This window comes from Schistocerca americana, chromosome 3, assembly GCF_021461395.2.
Source record: "Schistocerca americana isolate TAMUIC-IGC-003095 chromosome 3, iqSchAmer2.1, whole genome shotgun sequence".
Taxonomy (NCBI): domain Eukaryota; kingdom Metazoa; phylum Arthropoda; class Insecta; order Orthoptera; family Acrididae; genus Schistocerca; species Schistocerca americana.
In genome coordinates this window covers 350502579-350522875 of record NC_060121.1, presented here as the reverse complement: position 1 = coordinate 350522875, position 20297 = coordinate 350502579, and the positions used below count along the sequence as shown (strand labels likewise).

General features: G+C 43.2%; 1 protein-coding gene across 1 annotated transcript in view; it reads right to left on the bottom strand.

The window, feature by feature from the left end:
- Positions 1–17953, bottom strand: part of LOC124606077 (collagen alpha-1(IV) chain-like) — a 75086-nt gene extending 57133 nt beyond the window's left edge. Inside the window, exons 1-2 of the mRNA XM_047138041.1 lie at positions 17948–17953; positions 9535–10159 (exon numbers count right to left, since the gene is read on the bottom strand). Of these exons, the coding sequence (XP_046993997.1) occupies positions 9535–10159; positions 17948–17953 (631 nt within the window). The remainder of the gene's footprint in view (positions 1–9534; positions 10160–17947) is intronic.
- Positions 17954–20297: the final 2344 nt, after the last annotated feature.

Here is a 20297-nt window from a genome sequence, read left to right as displayed (position 1 = left end):
GTTGAGAGTCTGTATACTGAAGCTGCTGAACTACCACTGTCCTACCGCTCTGACTTTCTCCTCAGCAGGTATGCATGCCGTTTGTCTGCCAAGGGTGGCCACCCATTCTATACCTCCTAAGTTTCCTTTGATCGCCAGTATGGGGCGCGTCCCTCTTCTCTGTTACCTCCTGGAGTCCGCTTTCGCCACTTAATACGGCGGCTTCGCACTATCTGCAACTTTCCCGGTGGGTGTGAAGCCTTCACCACCTTGGCTTCGTGAAGCGGCCCGTGTTGACCTTGGCCTTCATTCGCTTCCTAAGGACACTACTCCAGCCTCTCTCTGTCGCCTACAGTTTCACCACCTTCGCATGGAACTTCGCGATAGTACCTTTCTGTACACTGATGGCGCTCTGACCGACCATGGGGTCCGGTGTGCCTTCGTTATTGGCGCTCGTGTCGTCAGGCGTCATACGACCGAGTGAACGTGGCGTTATGGTTGTTCATCAACTGTCATTTTCTAATTTGAAGTGCTCTTATCTTGCGGTTACATATTGAATTTTTCATGCTCGAAACTTACGAACGTTGTTCAAGAGCTGTAAAACAGTCCCAAGTGAAAAGAAGTGTAACATTTGTAACATATTGTTTGCTCGGTTTAACAGAGGTGTGCAGGCAGCAAGGCAGCTAGAAGCACTTGCACTTTGTGTGGAGCGAGTGGTTTTGGTCAAAACACGCAAGCAAAGGATTTTATTGTTTCAAGAAACGTCGTTCGTTCTTCATGAATCATTTTCTACATTCTGGAAGTCTCTGTAACTGACATGTGACGAACCTCGACCATTTAACCTTAGTACGCGATTTGCATTCAATACGCAAGATTCAGAAGTCGGTTTTAGGTGAACAACTGGCTCTAAGTGAAAGCAACAAAAACCAAAGGGTTAAATATTTCTGCATTTTAGCCTGAACGTCATTATATCGCCCATTGATGATTCCTATGCAATATTGCTACTGGTGTCTTGTAGTGACGTCTTTGTTAACTTCTTAAGAGGAAACTGATGCCTGAACCGTAAGAAAAGCCATCTCCTCGAGCAAAGAGAGGTGCTAACATACTATTTTGCAGCTGGTAGCTCAATGTACTACGAAACTCTCCCCATGGTCGTGTCTATCACAGCTGGTGCTTGTTGCCAAGACCTAAGGACTGTAACTCAGCTTACGACGAAACTGTATTTTAATAAAATAAATTACTGTAACACGATCCTGCCTGTAACAGCACGAATCAGATATTACTCATTCTGGACTTGGAAACAGTCTGTGTTTATTTGCTGTCCTATGTCAAAGTGAAACAGTTGGCCAATTTGGCGTTTTATAGTTGTAATTTATTTATTGATTTTGTATTTGACTGCCTGTAGCTCTGACACGAAACGACTAAAAAATCGGACCTTCAGCAAGACTGAAACCATGGCCCAAAGCAGCCCTCACTTCAGAAGCAAAATCATTACTTCAGTTCCACTGAAGCACTGCTGTGATTGTCTCTTCCTTATTGTCCCAGTGGTGGCTAGAACTGATCAAATGTATCGTAAAAGACTAGATTAGTTGCAATTTCGGTGTCTAATGATCTCTCTGGACTCAAAAGCTTGAAGTAGTACGCCGATGTCACACCTTTAAAGAAAGTAACTCGTATTATTCAATCAAACTGACAAGTCATATTCATATGTCATTGAGAAAGTAACTCGGCAATCACACCATTTCCAAACATATTCTACATTGTTGCCAAGTTTCATTTATACTACGGGGAGGAAGAGTTCGTTTCGCCAGATGATATCAAGCCTGGCGCGGGTGAGCACGTCTTGTCTGAAAAACATGGCGAATAAGGGTCTGAATACCGAAAGTATATGACAATAGATTTTATTCGCGTTTCTGAACTACAGCGTAGTTACTAATAATACTCAGATGCTCTGACTGCAGATTAAACATCATAAATCAGTAACTGGCACAGTTATTTCTGTTTCTCTGTCGTAAGCACAATGAAAACTGAAAAGCTAATTCGCCAAACGCGATCCCCATGTCTCGAGAGTCTCGAGTGGCTATGATGCATACTTTACGAGAAAGTTACACGCTTTTTGATCGTTACAGACATTGAAAATGTTTTTCTTAAGAATTCTGTCATTGGCACCATCCCCGAAACAGAACACAAATGAGAGGACGACTCAGCTTTCACTGCAAAATCTGAACATCTAAGGAGAGGCTTCGTAAGCTACGAAAATCGTTACGTTCCAAATCAAGAAATAGCTGAAAAGCGGGCTCAAAGAGCTATTTAAAAATTGATACAGTGAATACGTGCAGTGTTAGTTTGATTCGAGCTGTTGCTAACGTGAAATGAGAAGCAGTTGTCGTCAGGACAAGGAGTAAGGAACGAAGAATGCAGACAGTAATGTCTAGAATAAGTCACCCTTAAGCGAAATTGTCATTAAGCTTATACAAACTGAAATAATGACGAGTATCTACTCATAATGATTACAGCATAACCAATCTGATTTTTTGCCAATAAACGCGAAGAGGATCCATGCTGAACAGCTTTTCAACTTACATTATGCTTAAGACAGTGTTACCGAGATAACAATGTCACCATGTAATAATTTTCTATGGAGTCCTTCACACTCGGTGCACGGTGTTATTAACTAAGTTCCTGGTGGTCTTTATTGACGACGCCTTTATTCTGCCACAGTATTCAGAAGAGAGTTATACGACGGCACAGATGGGCACACAGTTCTACTACTTGCAGAAACTATCGATTGGCTGCTGATGCCTGACGCTACCACTACGTCGGATTGTATCTCAGACTTTCTGCTCATGAAAGAGCTGCTCAGCAGTGGGTGAATAGCATCCACAGACACACTGCACAGACCCATAACATTGCAGTTAATCACAGTGAAGTGCCATATGCTCGCATCTCTTTGGCAGCGTCTTTTTTTTTTACTTTTTTCTTCTTTCTTCTTTTGCAATTGACTGTCACCTCGTTTTGGAAGCGATAACCAATTGTTACAGTCCACCATACCATAATTCACACCCATTCTTCCCCGCCAAACAACCACCACCACCATGGATGTTTCTTAACACACACCACTGGATGTAGTTTCATACCTACTTCATCGGCTTCTTGTCAGTTTTTTGAGTGGTCATTCTGAAGATGAATACGTAAGGTAAATGATGTTTTATTGTGGTGAACTTCCAATGACTCCATTCTTCAAGCTCCACCATTCAAAATGCGGTGACAATTTCCATTAGTCATTTGACTATTACGAACTGAAGTGTTTTTTAGGATTCCTTTAGGAGGAAGAGTAAACTGGTCATAAACGTTCACTTGTAGTGGGATCTGAATGTATGACTACAGTTACAGCAGTACACAGCTAGTGAGATAACATCGAGAATGTGAACATTCTATCATTGCTGTAGTACTAGCTAAAGCATTATTTACTTTGTTTCACTTTACATGCTGTAACCCAACGAGGTCCAAAATCAGTAATGAGGGTTGAGCACCCAACCCCACTACGTCTGGACATGGTTTCACCTTGGTTTCGCCACGTTCTGAAGATACCACAGTCCTCCTCGAACACCCAGCAAGCCGTACAGTTTCCGAATTGCTCGTGCCGAGCCTCCGAGCCATCATAGTCACCCCTCGTTCAAAATCAGATAGCGCGCCTTCTCCATTGTACACAAGAACAGCACGCTCAGTGATACTACATGCACGGTGCGTGTGTAGATTAACAGACATTCCTCGCCAGCAGACGCTGCTATCGCCTGGACGGGTTTATATCGACAGTCGGTCGGTGGGTATAATGTTCTGACTGATAAGTGTACGTTTGGAGCAAAGTAGTGAATTATGGAAGGTGGGAAAATCGGAAAAGGAGGAAAACTGAAGCGTTTAAGACGTGGTGCTATAAAATGAAAAGTAGGTGGTCCTCCAGACAAGCGACAGGAAGGAGAATACGTGGAAAACATTGGCGAGAAGGGACAATCTAATACGATATCTGTTATAACTCAAAGGTATACGTTTCACGATAGTGAATGGAGGTGTTGAAAGTATAAATAAAAGGGAAGACAGAAATTTGAATATATCCATCAAATAATTTTGGGTGATAGGTGTGTTGTGCTGAGATGAAATGGTTGGAAAAGAGGAAATCGTGGAATTAATCCAGTTACTAGGTAAACGCTCGGATAGTAATAATAAGGGGTCCACATACCTATAACAAAATAAATGTCAACTTCATTAGATCGCTTAAGTACAAAAAGTTAATGGTTCAGATATTACCCAGCGTCTCAGCGTTTGGTGTCACCTTACTAGGTGACACCAAACGCTGAGCCGCTGGGTAATATGCATGCAAGCAAGTAATATGCATGCAAGCAGATGATGCTCGTCTGTTCACCCAAGTATTACGAGCATGATGGTGGACTCTCCACTCCTCCCTGCCTTAAGTAACAGCGTTGGCTAAAACCCCCAACAAAACAACTGCTACGGGTGGGTAGCCTTGCCGTGCCCTTGGCCTGCACGCCTTTGGCGGTGCTGTGCTACGCTTCGCTGTGTTGCGGGTTGCGGCAGTGTACCCTGCGGACAGGCTGCGCCAAATTAGCCGCACTGCCGCCCTAACAAATGCGGAAGTCGAGGCGAGGGCGGCACGCGTCCACAGAGTTGTGCAGCGCTAGCGGCTGGCTGCCGTGTGCCCGTCTCTGCTATTAGCGTGCCCTTGTCACGCGATGAGGTCGCTTTGTCACTCGCATGGTACTGCATTCATAGTTTCGCCCCGTCTCCTCTGGCAGTAAGTAGTTCTACATGCGAATTCAGTTGTAACAGCTATTCACAGTACCCTCAGGTCAGTCTGATTTTTTTGTCATCCTCTATTTTCCCCCTGAACTAACTCTGTTACCCGTTCTTTCTATCACTTCTACTATATCCAGCCTACGTCTCTTTCTGTTTTTCTCTTCCTGTTTTTCTTCATCCTCGCTGTGATCACCATCATGTTTCTCCTCTTTTTGTTCTTCCTCCTTTTGTTCTTGCTACTCTAACTCTTCAATCCCAAAATTGATGGCACACATGATGGTCTCTCAGATGCTTCTCCTGCAATTGCATCTTCTTGATTCAATGATAACATTCTTTCCTTTCCATGACGTTCATAAATTAGTCTCGTGACCTTGCTCTTTCCTTTATTTTTCCACTCAATTGGAATGGTTAAAACGTGACCCTGTTTTCTTTATCCTTTCTACAATGCTTTTTTTTCCTTCATTCTTTCTAAAACATTTTGAAAATGATTGATTTTCCTGCACAACCGCACAAAACAAGAAACTGCCGGTTTCAAGCATCACTGACCATCTTCAGGGCGTAGGAGGGAAACGCTGGTTCACTCCCAAGCCGTCTAAAAAAAAGAAAAAAAACATTGCAATTAAGAAAATTAGTCGCCGTATGACGCTTCCTTGAGGCATGTCAGATTTTTTTAATTTGTTGAATAACAGCATACTGAGTTCTATTAGTAAAAAGTTCTTCGACTTAATTACATATCCAAAGGGTCGTATCCTGTTGATTAGATCACAGTGGTACAGTATCGAACGCCTTTCGGAAAAAAAGTAGAATGTTTGACTGAATTTTTTCATCCTGAGAAATTGGAAGGGACGATCTGTTCTACTTAGTAAAAGCTTTCTAAAGCGAAGATCGCATAAATATTTCTTTATTTACAAACAACTGATTTCTAAAGACTTTGCTGTCATCTACAGGTCTTCATTTTTTTATTAAGTGTGTTAATTTTGAGTTGGACCTCAAGACAAGTTGTCCTGTAGATAAAATATAGCACATAATATAAACATTTATCATATATACTTGGACATGGCCAAATGCACAAAGTGACTCTTGATTTTTAAATATTTTATTTATGATAAAACTTAATATTATCCGCAACATTTTATTTAGGTGACAACTTGTCATGAGATACAACTCAAAATTAACACATTTTACAAAACAAATTTTTCAAGACCAGAAGATGACAGAATAGTGATTCGAAACCGGTCGTTTGTAAGTAAGGAAAAGTTTATGCCATTTTGGCTTTTGATAGTTTTTCCGAAGAAATCTGTCTTTCCAGCTGAATCCTTCCAGCTGAATCTAGTAGTTTAGCCATTTTGTAAATAGTGACTGAAGTTCATTTAGAGTCATACATTGTATTCCCGCGGAGACAAGCTTAATTTGCTTGTGCTGTGGCGCAACTGTGCACTACCTTGGTCGCCTAAATGAACGAGGGCGGGGCTCCGTCACAACAACGATGGGAAGAACCATAGCAGTACCTTGTCGTCGGCTACTGACAGTGCCGAGGCATACTCCAGCCATTGGTCCTATGTGAGCCAATCAGCTTCATTTGTTAACTGCTGGTCTATGAGGCCACTGCTACATCTGATAATAGTCGGGGTAGAACAGGTGTCAAGAAGAATGGACCAGCTCTGGTATTACTTAGTCTTCGGGCATCTCCAAATGACCTGGGTTCGGCACCTGGACACTATCGTGCCGCACGCCTGAACGGCAGCGGGGAAGGATTGACTGTCCAGCACACCCGCCTGCCGCCTGCTGGATTTCTTTCGTTTGCGAGGCCTCGCCAACAACTCCCAATTAGCTGAGGCATCGCTCAGCAACCCTGCGTACTCGCACTGTCGCAGGCCAAGCACGCCGTCGTGTGGTATGCTGAGGTGGTAGCTGCTGTCTGTTGGTCTAAAAGCGCTAAAAACGCCATCGAGTCGCCGCCATCAACTTCTGTATGAGCTCATCTGATTTCATGACCGTCGGAAGGTTGGTAGTTAGGAACCCACCGTCCTGTACACGTCACCCCGAGACGGCCATCCTGGCATATAATGTCCGAATCCCCAATTTTACCTGCTACAGCGTACAATTCTAAACATTTTACGCAACACAGACGTGCTTTACTTGATTATGTAGAAGCAGGTAAAAACGGCAGCAGTACGCAACACAGCGCTCAGCTACCTACAGGATTCGTCTGGGCCCCTCAGACGACACCAGTAACAATGCTAGAGATGTCGTTATCCAACATTAATAAGCAGTTTGAAACAGCGAATATACCAAAATCACAACATGACCGCCGGCCGCGGTGGTCGAGCGGTTCTATTCGCTCCAGTCCGGAACCGCGCTGTTGCTACGGTCGCAGGTTCGAATCTTGCCTCTGGCATGGATGTGTGTGATGCCCTTAGGTTTAAGTAGTTCAAAGTCTAGGGGACTGATGACCTCAGATGTTGAGTCCTAAAGTGCTCAGAGCCATTTCAACCATAACTTGACCTCCTTAGACTAGATCGTTGCGCAAACACCTCTCTCTCTCTCTCTCTCTCTCTCTCTCTCTCTCTCTCTCTCTCTCTCCCCTCTCCCTCCCTCCCTCCCTCCCTCCCTCCCTCCCTCCCTCCCTCCGCGAAGATAAAAAGAACCTTGCCACGCTCCGTTCATACATTAATATGAAACAATGTAAAATACACCACGCCTTTTATTAAGTATGGTGTGGAGGGATTCTAGTAGTGGGAGGACCAGGAGCAATATGACCAAGAATGTTCATGGCCAAGACGAAATTCATGGAAATCCTTTGAAGACTGCAGAAAATGGGTCAGCAAAGTTTACAACGAAGGAAAAATACCTGCAGAATTTGAAAGTCCAGGGGAAATGACGACCTGATGTCTTACTACTATGAAAAAGACAGTCTTGTTTAAAATATTCTGATTCAATTAAACGTTTCTGACACACTTGCCAGTCCAAAATCAGTCACGAAAGCAGTCACATTGTCGAATTGTAACCCGTGAGAGCTGATCAATACACTGAATCAGTTCATGGCGAGAATATATCGTACGTCACGACACAGTTGTAAACGAAACCGAGAAAGTGTGAATAATGTAAAACACTCCTGCTACCGCTCCTCCAGCACGGAAATAGACAGCCATGAAAAGGCAAAGACGTGAATAGTTCGAGAATAGTGTCAGTGGTAAAATTTAAAATTCAGACTGGCGTAACGTACTGTTAACCGGTTTAGATACAATCCAGCGTAAGCCCTGTTGACTTCAAAATAGTGTCAGTATAAGGTTCGTTGCGCTATTGACACATCGTCAGCACGGATTCAGAAAATATCGTTCTTGTGAACGATACTCATGAAGTAATAAGTGCTATCGACAGGGATGTCAAATTTATTCCATATTTTTAGATTTCCAGAAGCGTTTCGACACCATTCCTCACAAGCGTCTTCTAACCAAACTGCGTACCTACAGAGTATCGCCTCAGTTGTGCGACTGGATTCGTGATTTCCTGTCAGAAATGTCACGGTTCGTAGTAATAGACGGAAAGTCATCGATTAAAACAGAAGTAATATCCGGCGTCTCCCAAGGAAGTGTTATAGGCCCTCTATTGTTCCTAATGTATATTAACGACATAGCAGACAATCTGAGTAGCCGTCTTAGATCGTTTACAGATGATGCTGTCATTTACCGTCTTGTAAAGTCATCATATGATCAAAGCGACTTGCAAAATGACTTAGATAAGATATCTGTATGGAGCGAAAAGTGGCGATTGACCTTGAATAAAGAAAAATGTGAAGTTATTCACATGAGTACTAAAAGAAAGCAGCTACATTTCGATTACGCGATAAATCACACTAATCTGCAGGCTGTAAATTCAGAAAAATACTTGGGGATTACAATTACAAATAACCTAAATTTGAACGATCACATAGATAATATTGTGGGTAGAGCAAACCAAAGACTGCGATTCATTGGCAGAACACTTCGACGGTGCAACAAGTCTACTAAAGAGACTGTCTACACCACACTTGTCCGCCCTATTCTAGAGTATTGCTGTGCGGTGTGGCATCCACATCAGGTTTGGCTGACGGATGACACCGAAAAAGTACAAAGAAGGGCAGCTCATTTAGTATTATCGCGAAATAGGAGAGATAATGTCACAGACATGATACGTGAGTTGGAGTGGCAATCATTAAAACAAAGGCGTTTTTCGTTGCGACGGGATCTTCTCATGAAATTTCAATCACCAGTTTTCTCCTCCGATTGCGAAAACATTCTGTTGGCACCCACCTACGTAGGGAGAAATGATCATCACGATAAAATAAGAGCAATTAGGGCTCGCACAGAAAAATTTAAGTGCTCGTTTTTCCCACGTGCCGTTCGAGAGTGGAACGGTAGAGACAGCTGGAAGGTGGTTCATTGAACCCTCTGCCAGGCACTTTATTGTGAATAGCAGGGTTATCACGTAGACGTAGATCGTACATAGATAAATACGGTACCAGAGTGAGATATTCACCCGTGTGGCTGTCTTCGTCTGGTGTGCATTATTACACGAGGAGGAAAGAACGGTCAATAAGAAACAGCTTCGCTGGATATTACTGAACAGCTAAAATTTTGCTGAACTGGAGCTTCAAACTACAAGAGAGCTAGCGCTATAAAAAAGTTGTAGCTGCTTTCTTCAGATGAGTTCAGTGGGCTGGTGACAAAAGTGCTCTAAGGGGTAATTATTCCATTTGCTTGCGCTGCCTTTCCTTGCGCTGCCTTTCCTTGCGCTGCCTTTCCTTGCGCTGCCTTTCCTTGCGCTGCCTTTCCTTGCGCTGCCTTTCCTTGCGCTGCCTTTCCTTGCGCTGCCTTTCCTTGCGCTGCCTTTCCTTGCGCTGCCTTTCCTTGCGCTGCCTTTCCTTGCGCTGCCTTTCCTTGCGCTGCCTTTCCTTGCGCTGCCTTTCCTTGCGCTGCCTTTCCTTGCGCTGCCTTTCCTTGCGCTGCCTTTCCTTGCGCTGCCTTTCCTTGCGCTGCCTTTCCTTGCGCTGCCTTTCCTTGCGCTGCCTTTCCTTGCGCTGCCTTTCCTTGCGCTGCCTTTCCTTGCGCTGCCTTTCCTTGCGCTGCCTTTCCTTGCGCTGCCTTTCCTTGCGCTGCCTTTCCTTGCGCTGCCTTTCCTTGCGCTGCCTTTCCTTGCGCTGCCTTTCCTTGCGCTGCCTTTCCTTGCGCTGCCTTTCCTTGCGCTGCCTTTCCTTGCGCTGCCTTTCCTTGCGCTGCCTTTCCTTGCGCTGCCTTTCCTTGCGCTGCCTTTCCTTGCGCTGCCTTTCCTTGCGCTGCCTTTCCTTGCGCTGCCTTTCCTTGCGCTGCCTTTCCTTGCGCTGCCTTTCCTTTCAAATCCATACCAGCGTCAAAATCGGATATCCATGTAGAACTACACACAATAAAGTTGAATCCACTGGACCGACTTCAACCAAACTTGTACACAAATGCCTTACTGTCTGGCAAAATTGCCATCGGAGTAAGAACAACCAACCTATCATTGTCCAGACGATACCACATCATAAACAGTGACACGCGTGAAAAACTGCCGCATCATGTATGACGTTTAAAAGTATTACTCCAGTGGTTCTAATTCTATTCGCACTCAATTTCGCAGACAGTGTCCACATTTGCAGCTAAATGCACCTATAAAATTATGGTACCACACATGAGGAGCATCATTTCAAAACGTATTAAATGCAGCCGAGGAGAGTTTAGTGTTTGATGCGTTTTCACCTCTTTAACGCTGTTTATTCAGATCTGAACATTTCGTATTCTTTGCCATAGTAATTTAGTGCTGAAAACACGAATCGTATCAGGTCCCGTTATGTACACCGCAGCCGACGGTTCAAAAGGTATATTAAACATTTTTTCCCAGCCTGCTGTCTTAGCCAGATCTTTCGTTGGCTGTTCCTACTATTTTGATCTTGCAGCTCATAGTGTGGTGTTGATTGCATGACTGCTCATTCTATAACTACAGAGCGGGCTATTTTTCCGTGGAAGAGCGATCAAAAGGAAGCGGAATTCTAGAGCTGCGAAAACTAGAAGAAGGCGAGAAAAGGAAGCTCAGTAAGTAATAATACCAGAGGTGCTTCACGAGTGACCATTTGCAGTTAAATTTGTGATGTCAGTGCATTGATGTTATTTGTGTGGGAAATAGCCAGAATCCGCTGTAAATTTCAAGTGAAAGTGATTTCAGTGCACTATCGAAGATTGCAGACCTTACGGGATCGGCGAAGGAAGATTCTTATTTTGGAAGGCATGAATTTACAAAATATCTTGTCAGTGTCGTATGGCTTACATAGGATAGACCATACGCACTATGACAGAACGCTGCATTGAACATAAACGTTGCACTCGCCTTCGGCAGCCAAGAAAGTCCGCTATTGCCTAACACTGTAGTTCCAATGGAATTTCAATGGAGTATGATATAACTGTGATTGTGACCACAGCAACATCTTACTGGAACTCCCCAATTAAATAAACCATGAAAATACACCTGGCGGAAAATTTGGTGAACCGTGATAGCGGCTACCAGTTGGGCACTGCGTGAAACCACATCTCCATGACTTGTTCTGATCGAAGACCATAAAGTGCGCCAACTGCAGCGGCGAGCGTTAGTGCAGAGGACAGCTGAGTTTCGCGGTTCCACCAGAGAGGGCACTGCCGCCGTGGAATGTGGTCCGTATGTCAACTTGAATTCTGACGCATGCGCGAAATACTCGCAGCACGCTATATAGGGCGGAACGGAGCAAACCTTCGTCAGTCTTGGATGGCTCACTGGCAGGTGCGTAGTCGAAATATCGTGCAATGAGTTAGACGACGACAGGCTGCAAGTCCAACATTTGTTTGAACAGTCGTGCCATTGGACATGGCACATTTTCTAGTCCTGTTCACGCAGCGAACGAACTAGGGGTTCTTACTGGCTACTAGTTTTAAATTTAAATTTGTCCATGGAATGCCACTTGTCGAGGGGAGAAATGATTTTCGATTAGATTTGAAACGTGCTTTCTTACCTGTCAGATGGTTTGTTATTGGGCAAATGGCAAAAAATTTTTCATGTTGCGTACCGAACTCCTTTCTGCGTCACTGACAGTTTCAATAAGGGGTGTTTATTATTTTTTCCTGTAATGTTGCTAGTATGGACCTCATTACTCTTCACAGCTTATTGTGATGTTTCACGCAGTCTTCCTGGTCGTTGTTCTTGGATTGCGTCTGCAGAATATCTCAGTTGTTGACAATAAATGTCAGCAGTGCTGGATACACGTCGGTGAAGAAAATCGTAGTACACCACACCATCGCTGTTAAATCAGCCGCATAACATTATCCTTTGCGGATGAGTGCAGGTCTTTGTACGGGGGATTGTTGCTTTGTTTGGACTCGATCATTCCTTTCGTTTCTTTGCGTTAGCATAGACACATTTCTCGTCACCAGTTAACGATACAGGATAGGAATGGTCGGTGTTATTCACGAGCCAATTGATGACGAGCAAGCAGACTGCAGATATAGCCACCTGCTGATTTTTGTGATTTTGGCTTACATGCGGGTACTCATATACCCGATTTTTGAATCTTCCCCACAGCATGCCGTTGTCAGTTCTCGAGTACAATGACGCGGATCATTGTGGATTAATGCGTTTAAACAATCCTCATCAAACCCCGACCGTCTTCCTGAACGTAGAGTCACTACTGCCAAAAGGATACTCTTTAAAACGAGAAAACCATTTTCTTGCCGTGCTCTGTCAAATGGCATTAGTCTCGTACACGGTGCAAATGTTTCTGGCTGCCTCCGCTGCTGTCACCCCTCACTGAACTCAAACAGAAGAGTAAGTCGGAAATGTTCCGATTTCTCCACCTGGCACTCCACTCACTATTTCAAACTGACAAAATGACAAACAGCAACAGTTAGCTACAGTTAAAAATGACAGTCGGTAAACAAACCCATAACAACCGGAATACAAACATTCAAAACGAAAACGATATGAATATATTAGAAATAGGAGTGGATCCAAGACTGAACCTGGTAGGACACCGTTTGTGGTTTCTACCCAGTTCTTCCAACATTCAACATTGAATTATTCAGCATAGCCTTTTGTATTCCTGTTTTTATTCCCATATGCCGAAGACGGCAAGAGCTGACAAGTGCGAGAATTATAGCACAATGAGCTTAACAGCTCATGCATCGAAGCTGCTTACAAGAATAATATACAGAAGAATGGAAAAGAAAATTGAGAATGCGCTAGGTGACGATCAGTTTGGCTTTAGGAAAAGTAAAGGGACGAGAGAGGCAATTCTGACGTTACGGCTAGTAATGGAAGCAAGGCTAAAGAAAAACCAAGACACTTTCATAGGATTTGTCGACCTGGAAAAAGCGTTCGACAGTATAAAATGGTGCAAGCTGTTCGAGATTCTGAAAAACGTATGGGTAAGCTATAGGGAGAGACGGGTCATATACAATATGTACAACAACCAAGAGGGAATAATAAGAGTAGACGATCAAGAACGAAGTGCTCGTATTAAGAAGGGTGTAAGACAAGGCTGTAGTCTTTCGCCCCGACTCCTCAATCTGTACATCGAGGAAGCAATGATGGAAATAAAAGAAAGGTTCAGGAGTGGAATTAAAATACAAGATGAAAGGATATCAATGATACGATTCGCTGATGACATTGCTATCCTGAGTGAAGGTGAAGAAGAATTAAATGATCTGCTGAACGGAATGAACAGTCTAATGAGTACACAGTATGGTTTGAGAGTAAATTGGAGAAAGACGAAGGTAATGAGAAGTAGTAGAAATGAGAACAGCGAGAAACTTAACAACAGGATTGATGGTCACGAAGTCAATGAAGTTAAGGAATTCTGCTACCTAGGCAGTAAAATAACCAATGACGGACGGAGCAAGGAGGACATCAAAAGCAGACTCGCTATGGCAAAAAAGGCATTTCTGGCCAAGAGAAGGCTACTAATATCAAATACCGGCCTTAATTTGAGGAAGAAATTTCTGAGGATGTACGTCTGGAGTACAGCATTGTATGGTAGTGAAACATGGACTGTGGGAAAACCGGAACAGAAGAGAATCGAAGCATTTGAGATGTGGTGCTATAGACGAATGTTGAAAATTAGGTGGACTGATAAGGTAAGGAATGAGGAGGTTCTACGCAGAATCGGAGAGGAAAGGAATATGTGGAAAACACTGATATGGAGAAGGGACAGGATGGTAGGACATCTGCTAAGACATGAGGGAATGACCTCCATGGTACTAGAGGGAGCTGTAGAGGGCAAAAACTGTAGAGGAAGACAGAGATTGGAATACGTCAAGCAAATAATTGAGGACGTAGGTTGCAAGTGCTACTCTGAGATGAAGAGGTTAGCACAGGAAAGGAATTCGTGGCAGGCCGCATCAAACCAGTCAGTAGACTGATGACCAAAAAAATGCTTCAGATTGCGTGTAAAACATTCACTTCCATAAAACTGTATTTCTTTCTAGAGGGTAGCGTGATCTACGGAATCAAACACCCTGAAAAATCACAAAAAATATCAGTTGCTAATATTTTATTCTTTAAAGCATGGAATATCAGGCGAGTGAGTGTATAATAGCACTCTCGATCAAGCAACGTTCCTGAAATCTAAACTGTGATGGGATAAGCAAATTCTATTTCATTGTGAGACTACGCTTGAGTACTTTCTCGAATATTTCGGAAAAACACGTCAATAAGAAAACTGGACGATAATTATTTAAGTCTTCACACTGCACTCATAAATAGGCCTCACTGCTATACTGGAACTATAAGTTGCCAGATTATTTATTTCCATTCATTGTACACCGTGATCAGGCAGTCCTTTCAAAATTTGGTGCACATTAACCGTTTCAGCCTGAGCACTGATGCAACGAATTGTAGCGGTTTCCCTCAGGCCATAGACCAACACCATTCCATAAATTCAGAACAATTGAGTGAGCAGTTTTACGACACTGATAAGAGCTTCAGTGTACAGAACGAACCTGTACCCCACCGACAAAATTTCAGGAAATATTTTCCAAACATTTTGGTACAAGCGATCCGTAGTCTCTGATGGCTTGTTACAGAGTAATAACATAATTTTCACGTACGCAATTAATTACACCGTTCACATTTGGTTTTTTGAAAATACCTCTAGAATTGTGAAAAAGCCTGTAATCAAAACAAAACGAGCAATACAATAATAATGCAACTACCCTCTGAATAAATATGTACACCATTATACGCGGTGCAGTCACATTAATGTGAGTACCGCTTATGTTCAACGTCAACCTCCAATAAACTCGCAGCCGACAGGTGGCAGCAGAAGCAATGGAGGATATATAAAGCACGCCGGGGGAGGGGTGGGGGGGGGGGGGGGGGGGAGAGGGTGGTCGCGGGAAACAGTAAAGTCGTTGTTGTAACGCGAAAACGTGACATGGCGCTATCCAACAACAGCAGTGAGGCAAATGTGGTGCCGACGGCGGCGGGGATGTGTACGGGCGAATAGACGTACAACGTCGAGCGTCTGACTACCCAGATGAACCAAGGGGCTACCAACAGTGTCTCCTCAACGACTGTTCATGGAACATTGCTGCGAATGGGCCTCCGCAGCAGGCGTCTGGTTCATGCACCCATGCTGACTGCTCTTCATGCGTGAATAATGCTGGAACGTGCAACCCAACACCACAACTAATCGCCCACTAAGTGGCAGCAGGTGGCATTTTCAGATGCGTCGCGTTTTACGCTCCACTGGACAGATAGCCGTTGGCGTGTACGGCGTGAAACGTCTGAAAGCACACCCCCTGCAACAGTTGTCGGAGCGTTATGATACGGAGATTGTTTTTGTGGCATTCCCTAAGTGATCTCGTCATTCTGGAAGGCACTACGGACCAACACAAGTATGTATCTATTCTTGGGCATCCTGTCCACCCGTACGTGCAATTTGTTTTTCCTCGGCACAATAGTACCTACTATCGAAAGACTGAAACGTCTCTCACATTTCGCTGTGTACGTGCGAGGTTTGAAGAGCACCAGAATGATTTTACCGTACCCCCCTGGCCGCAAAACTCCTTGGATTTAAACCCGAATCGAGAGTCTGTGAGACCACGTCGATGGGACTGTTCACTCCATGGATCCTCAATCGAGAAACTTAGCGCATCTGGCCAAGGCACTGGTGTCGGGATGGCTCCACAGTCCTCTCGGTATATTCCAAAACCGCCTTGACTCTTTCCCTTCTGCAGCGGTCTGCGCTGCAGAAGCTGGTTATTCAAGCTTTTGACAGGTGGTCGCATTTGTTTGACTTGGCAGTGCATTATCATGGTGTGTTCAGTCTGAAGAGTACAGTACAGTACAGTACAATACGTTTCCTTAAAGGCGTTATTCAAATGAGCACGGCAATGTCCAGAGCGAAGTACCATCGACTCTCTTAAACAACGAAAGATCTCAGGAAAGCGGCATACTACTTCCGTGGCTGCGTCGACGATCCTAGCTACAGACACCATGTAAGTAACAGGAGCTTTTCAAACCACGCCCTTCACATGCTGTGTGCCATTGTTTAGATACAGCTGACATTGTCTGAGAAACGTTACCGAACAGTCGTGAATGTGAGTTTGAAGCAGCGCGAACCGTAACAAGGCACCGGAGACACTGCGGCTACCCCGCGCGGCTTTAATTGTGTAGACTGATACTGTTAAAGCTGCACAGCGGCATCTGTTCGTAGAAGAAGATATTTAGTGGTATGCTGTTAAGTCCTTCCTTGCGCATTTGCTAGTTTGTAACCATGTGTTTTTGGAGTTTGGATATCTCGTTTAGTTTTCAGGATTATTTTAGAGCAACTTGTTTAAGTATTAGTAATGATTTTTGAAATGTCCGAATGGAAAAACCGCTGCGAAAAGTCAGTGAACGAAAGAGGAATCCCTTGAAGGTGACAAGGACCGATAATCGACAAATTCTGCAGAGCTGTTACTGTTCAACCCCTATCAAGCAAGTTAAGACAGCCGTAATATAGTTCTCTTTAGCCTGTACAGCGTTGCAGTGTTTATATTTCAGATTTATGTACAATCCTTACACGCGTACACGATTCAGTGTGCTTAATGTAAATGGTTTCCACGAATAGCGCTGTAGAATGTACTCAATTTTCTGTTGTCAGTAGAAAGAGAAAAAAATTACATGGTCACGGCCAGACCTTCTGATCAGCTAGTTGCGTTGCGTGCCTGTAACTTGCATTGCAGCTGTTTGTCTTAAGCACCAGCTGTTACCTGTAGCAAAACATTTCTCGAAACAGAAAGCATTAAAGCTACTATAGCCTAAGCGAGGAAATGAAAACGTTTAAGGAGACACGTGGTGAGCTTACTACAGACACGATCACAACACGCTGTCCGTACAAAGTTTGTCATCGTCCACACGACATCACCTGCTGCTCTGACTTCTCGTGCAGTACATTCTTAAGAGGGTGACGTTCATGAAAAAAAGCACACTATTTAAAAGATACATCAAATCCACAATTTTTAATGTCAGTGGAATTTTGAGCCGAGCTTCATATGAAATCAGCACAGTTCCTTGTTAAATACATATTTAACTTTTTAAGATAACATATGTACCTTTTTCGGGAACTAATGACATTTCTACAAAATTCTGTATATGGTAAACTTCTCGTGAAGTTTTTTGAATATATCGAAGAGAAGAACTTAAAAATTTATTAAATTATAATTCTGTAGGTATAATATAAAATCCATGCAAAATTCCAAGCACTTTGTCCTATATCGCAGCTTAGACTTACAATTTCAAAATTTACTCCGGAGACATTTATTGGGTTTATAGACATAAATGTACAACATTTCACAATTCTAGCCTTCATAAATTCTGAAGAAAAGGTACATAAACTTTTTAAAAAAAAATTTGAAGAAATGCAGTTTAAAGTTCAACCCAACGATTTTTCTTGTGTCGCCTCTTCAGAAGACCCCAGTTTCGTACTCGGCGTCCTCTTTTCCTTCAAGGCTTCTCTTGTAGCTTCTTATTTCCTGTCTTCTTTTCTTTACCAGGTCTTCAACTGAATTTTCAGCTGCAAAGAGGAACTGTGAACCCATTTTACTCAAGATATGTTGATGACATTTTCTGTCTTATAGCCCATTCTCTGTAATACCTTCATCTTCCCTATTTTCCCATCATTAAATACAAGAAGTGGCCCATAAGTTGCAATTCTGACAACTGTAGCAAGTGAAAGTGTGGATTTAAGGCATCGTTTCCATAAGAGTGAATTTAGACATTCATTTGTATTCTGGGTTTTGCCATGAACACACTTTTTTAGGAGTTCAGGGTTCACAGCTTCTAGATCAATCCCGTGCAAGTTTACTTGAATTAATTTGTGGAATCGTTGTTCACCGACCTGGTATTTGGGCGCTTATGCCCATAGTTGTCTTTGCGCCCTAAAACAAAACAAAACCGAGCTGGTACTGAAATGTTGCTTCAAAAGGGGGCGTGGCATGGAGGTTGGCATGGAGGTCGCCTCTCACATTTAATTATTTTGCAGGCAGTTCGCATGCGATTTCATTATAGAAACTTTGGGAACTTATTGTCCATGAGTTCTACTAATAAATAAAAAATAAACTGAAAACTGACATTTTGGGTAAATTTCATGAACGTCCCCCCTTAGACACATGAAGAGTCCACGTCTACAGAGAAGGTCTAGAAATCTATGAGATCCAGTTGAAATTAGTGATCCCTATAGTAACGTGGACGTTTAGATGACTTATCTAACTACTTGTGTAGGGGTCCGAAGATGGTGGCAATGAGACATCGAAACTGGTAGTCAGATAAAACAATTAATAAAATTACGGCTGTCGGTATTTATTTTCTTCAAGACCACATTCATTAGAAATAACTACGTCTTGTGTCGTGACATCTTCCCTGCTCCATTCGATTGTTTTCCTGTCCCTTTCCTTTCAAAAATAACACCATGAGTCTCACCGTTGCATTCTGAGCAAACTCCAGATTTTGAACGGTTTTCGCAATGAAAGCTTATATCTCGCTGCCATTAAGCACATACTAATTATCATATTTTCTTTTACGAAAAGTTCATGTTTAATAGTCTTCAGGGTGTTCTGCCGAGTTGCCGTTCCCACTTTATGCGTAGAGCAGAACAAGTGGAAGCACACTATTAATCAATGGCACCGAGGAAACCTAAGAGATCACATAAGATTCAAAGGAAAAAAAATTGATTTCGCCTCCGTAAACTATAAAAATAAATATAAATTATTGAGACTGAAGCTTAGTATAATTTGAGTCACGGAGATAGGTATGTGCGAAATGGCAATTAAATGACGACTTTTAAATGTATTCCTTTACATCAACATTTTTCCAGATTAGTTGGTCAGTTTAAACTCCTTGGTCATTATGACTGGATTTGGCACAATATTAGTTCTACGTAGAGTACGCGGAAGAACTTGCCCCTCTTCTAGCGGCGGTGTAACATAGGTTTCTGGATGAACGAAGCGCTCCTAATGAATGGAACAAAGCAAAGGTCAGCCCCGCTTTCAAAATCTGTGACGTCGCTCTTTTGTAGAATTACGTGAAGTGTTTAACGCTCCCGTCGATCAAATATCTCCTGTGTAGAAACCAACATGGGTTCCAATAACAACGATCGCGTGAGACCCAGTTGGGTCTGCTCGTCCACGAGACCCAGAAAGCAGTAGATACAGGCGCCCAAGTAGGTGCAGAGTCCCTTGAGTTATGGAAGGCGTTCGGTGCGGTTCCGCACTGCCACGCAATGAACAAAATACGAGCGGACGGAATAACAGACAAAATGTGTGACGGGAGCGAAGAGCTTCTAGCAAATAGAACACAGCATGTCATTCTATACGGAGAGACGCCTTCAGACGTAAAAGAACTTCAGACATGCCCCAAGGGAATGCACTGGCACGATTACTTTTCGCAATAAATGTGCTTATTATACCTGGAAAGTTCCGTGAAGATTTTTGCGGATGATGTCGTATACAGAGAAGCCACACCGCTAGGAAATGGCAGCGAAATGCAGGATCGACGCTTTCTGCAGGGAGTGGCAATTAAGCATCATCATAAACAAATACATGTATTGTGAATACATAGAGCGAAAGACCATTTATTTTATGATTACATTATTGCAGAACAATCACTGGAAGCAGTTGCTTCCATAAAATATACAGGAGTATGCGTACGGAGTGATTTAAAATAGAAAGCTCGTATAAGATTGATAGCAGTTAAAGCAGACAGACGCCAGACTGAGTTTCGTTGGAAGAATCGTCAGAAAATATAGTCCACCAGCAAAGGATGTAGCTCAGAAAATACTCCTTCGGCCAATTCTTAAATGTTGCTCGTCAGTCTGGAATCTGTACTCAGACAGGACTGTTAGTAGGAACACGGAATAAACAAAGAAGAACGGCACGTTTCGTTACTGATTCATTTAGTAAGCGTTAAAGTTTCTCGGGTGATCTCAGAGAATTCCATTGGCGGACGCT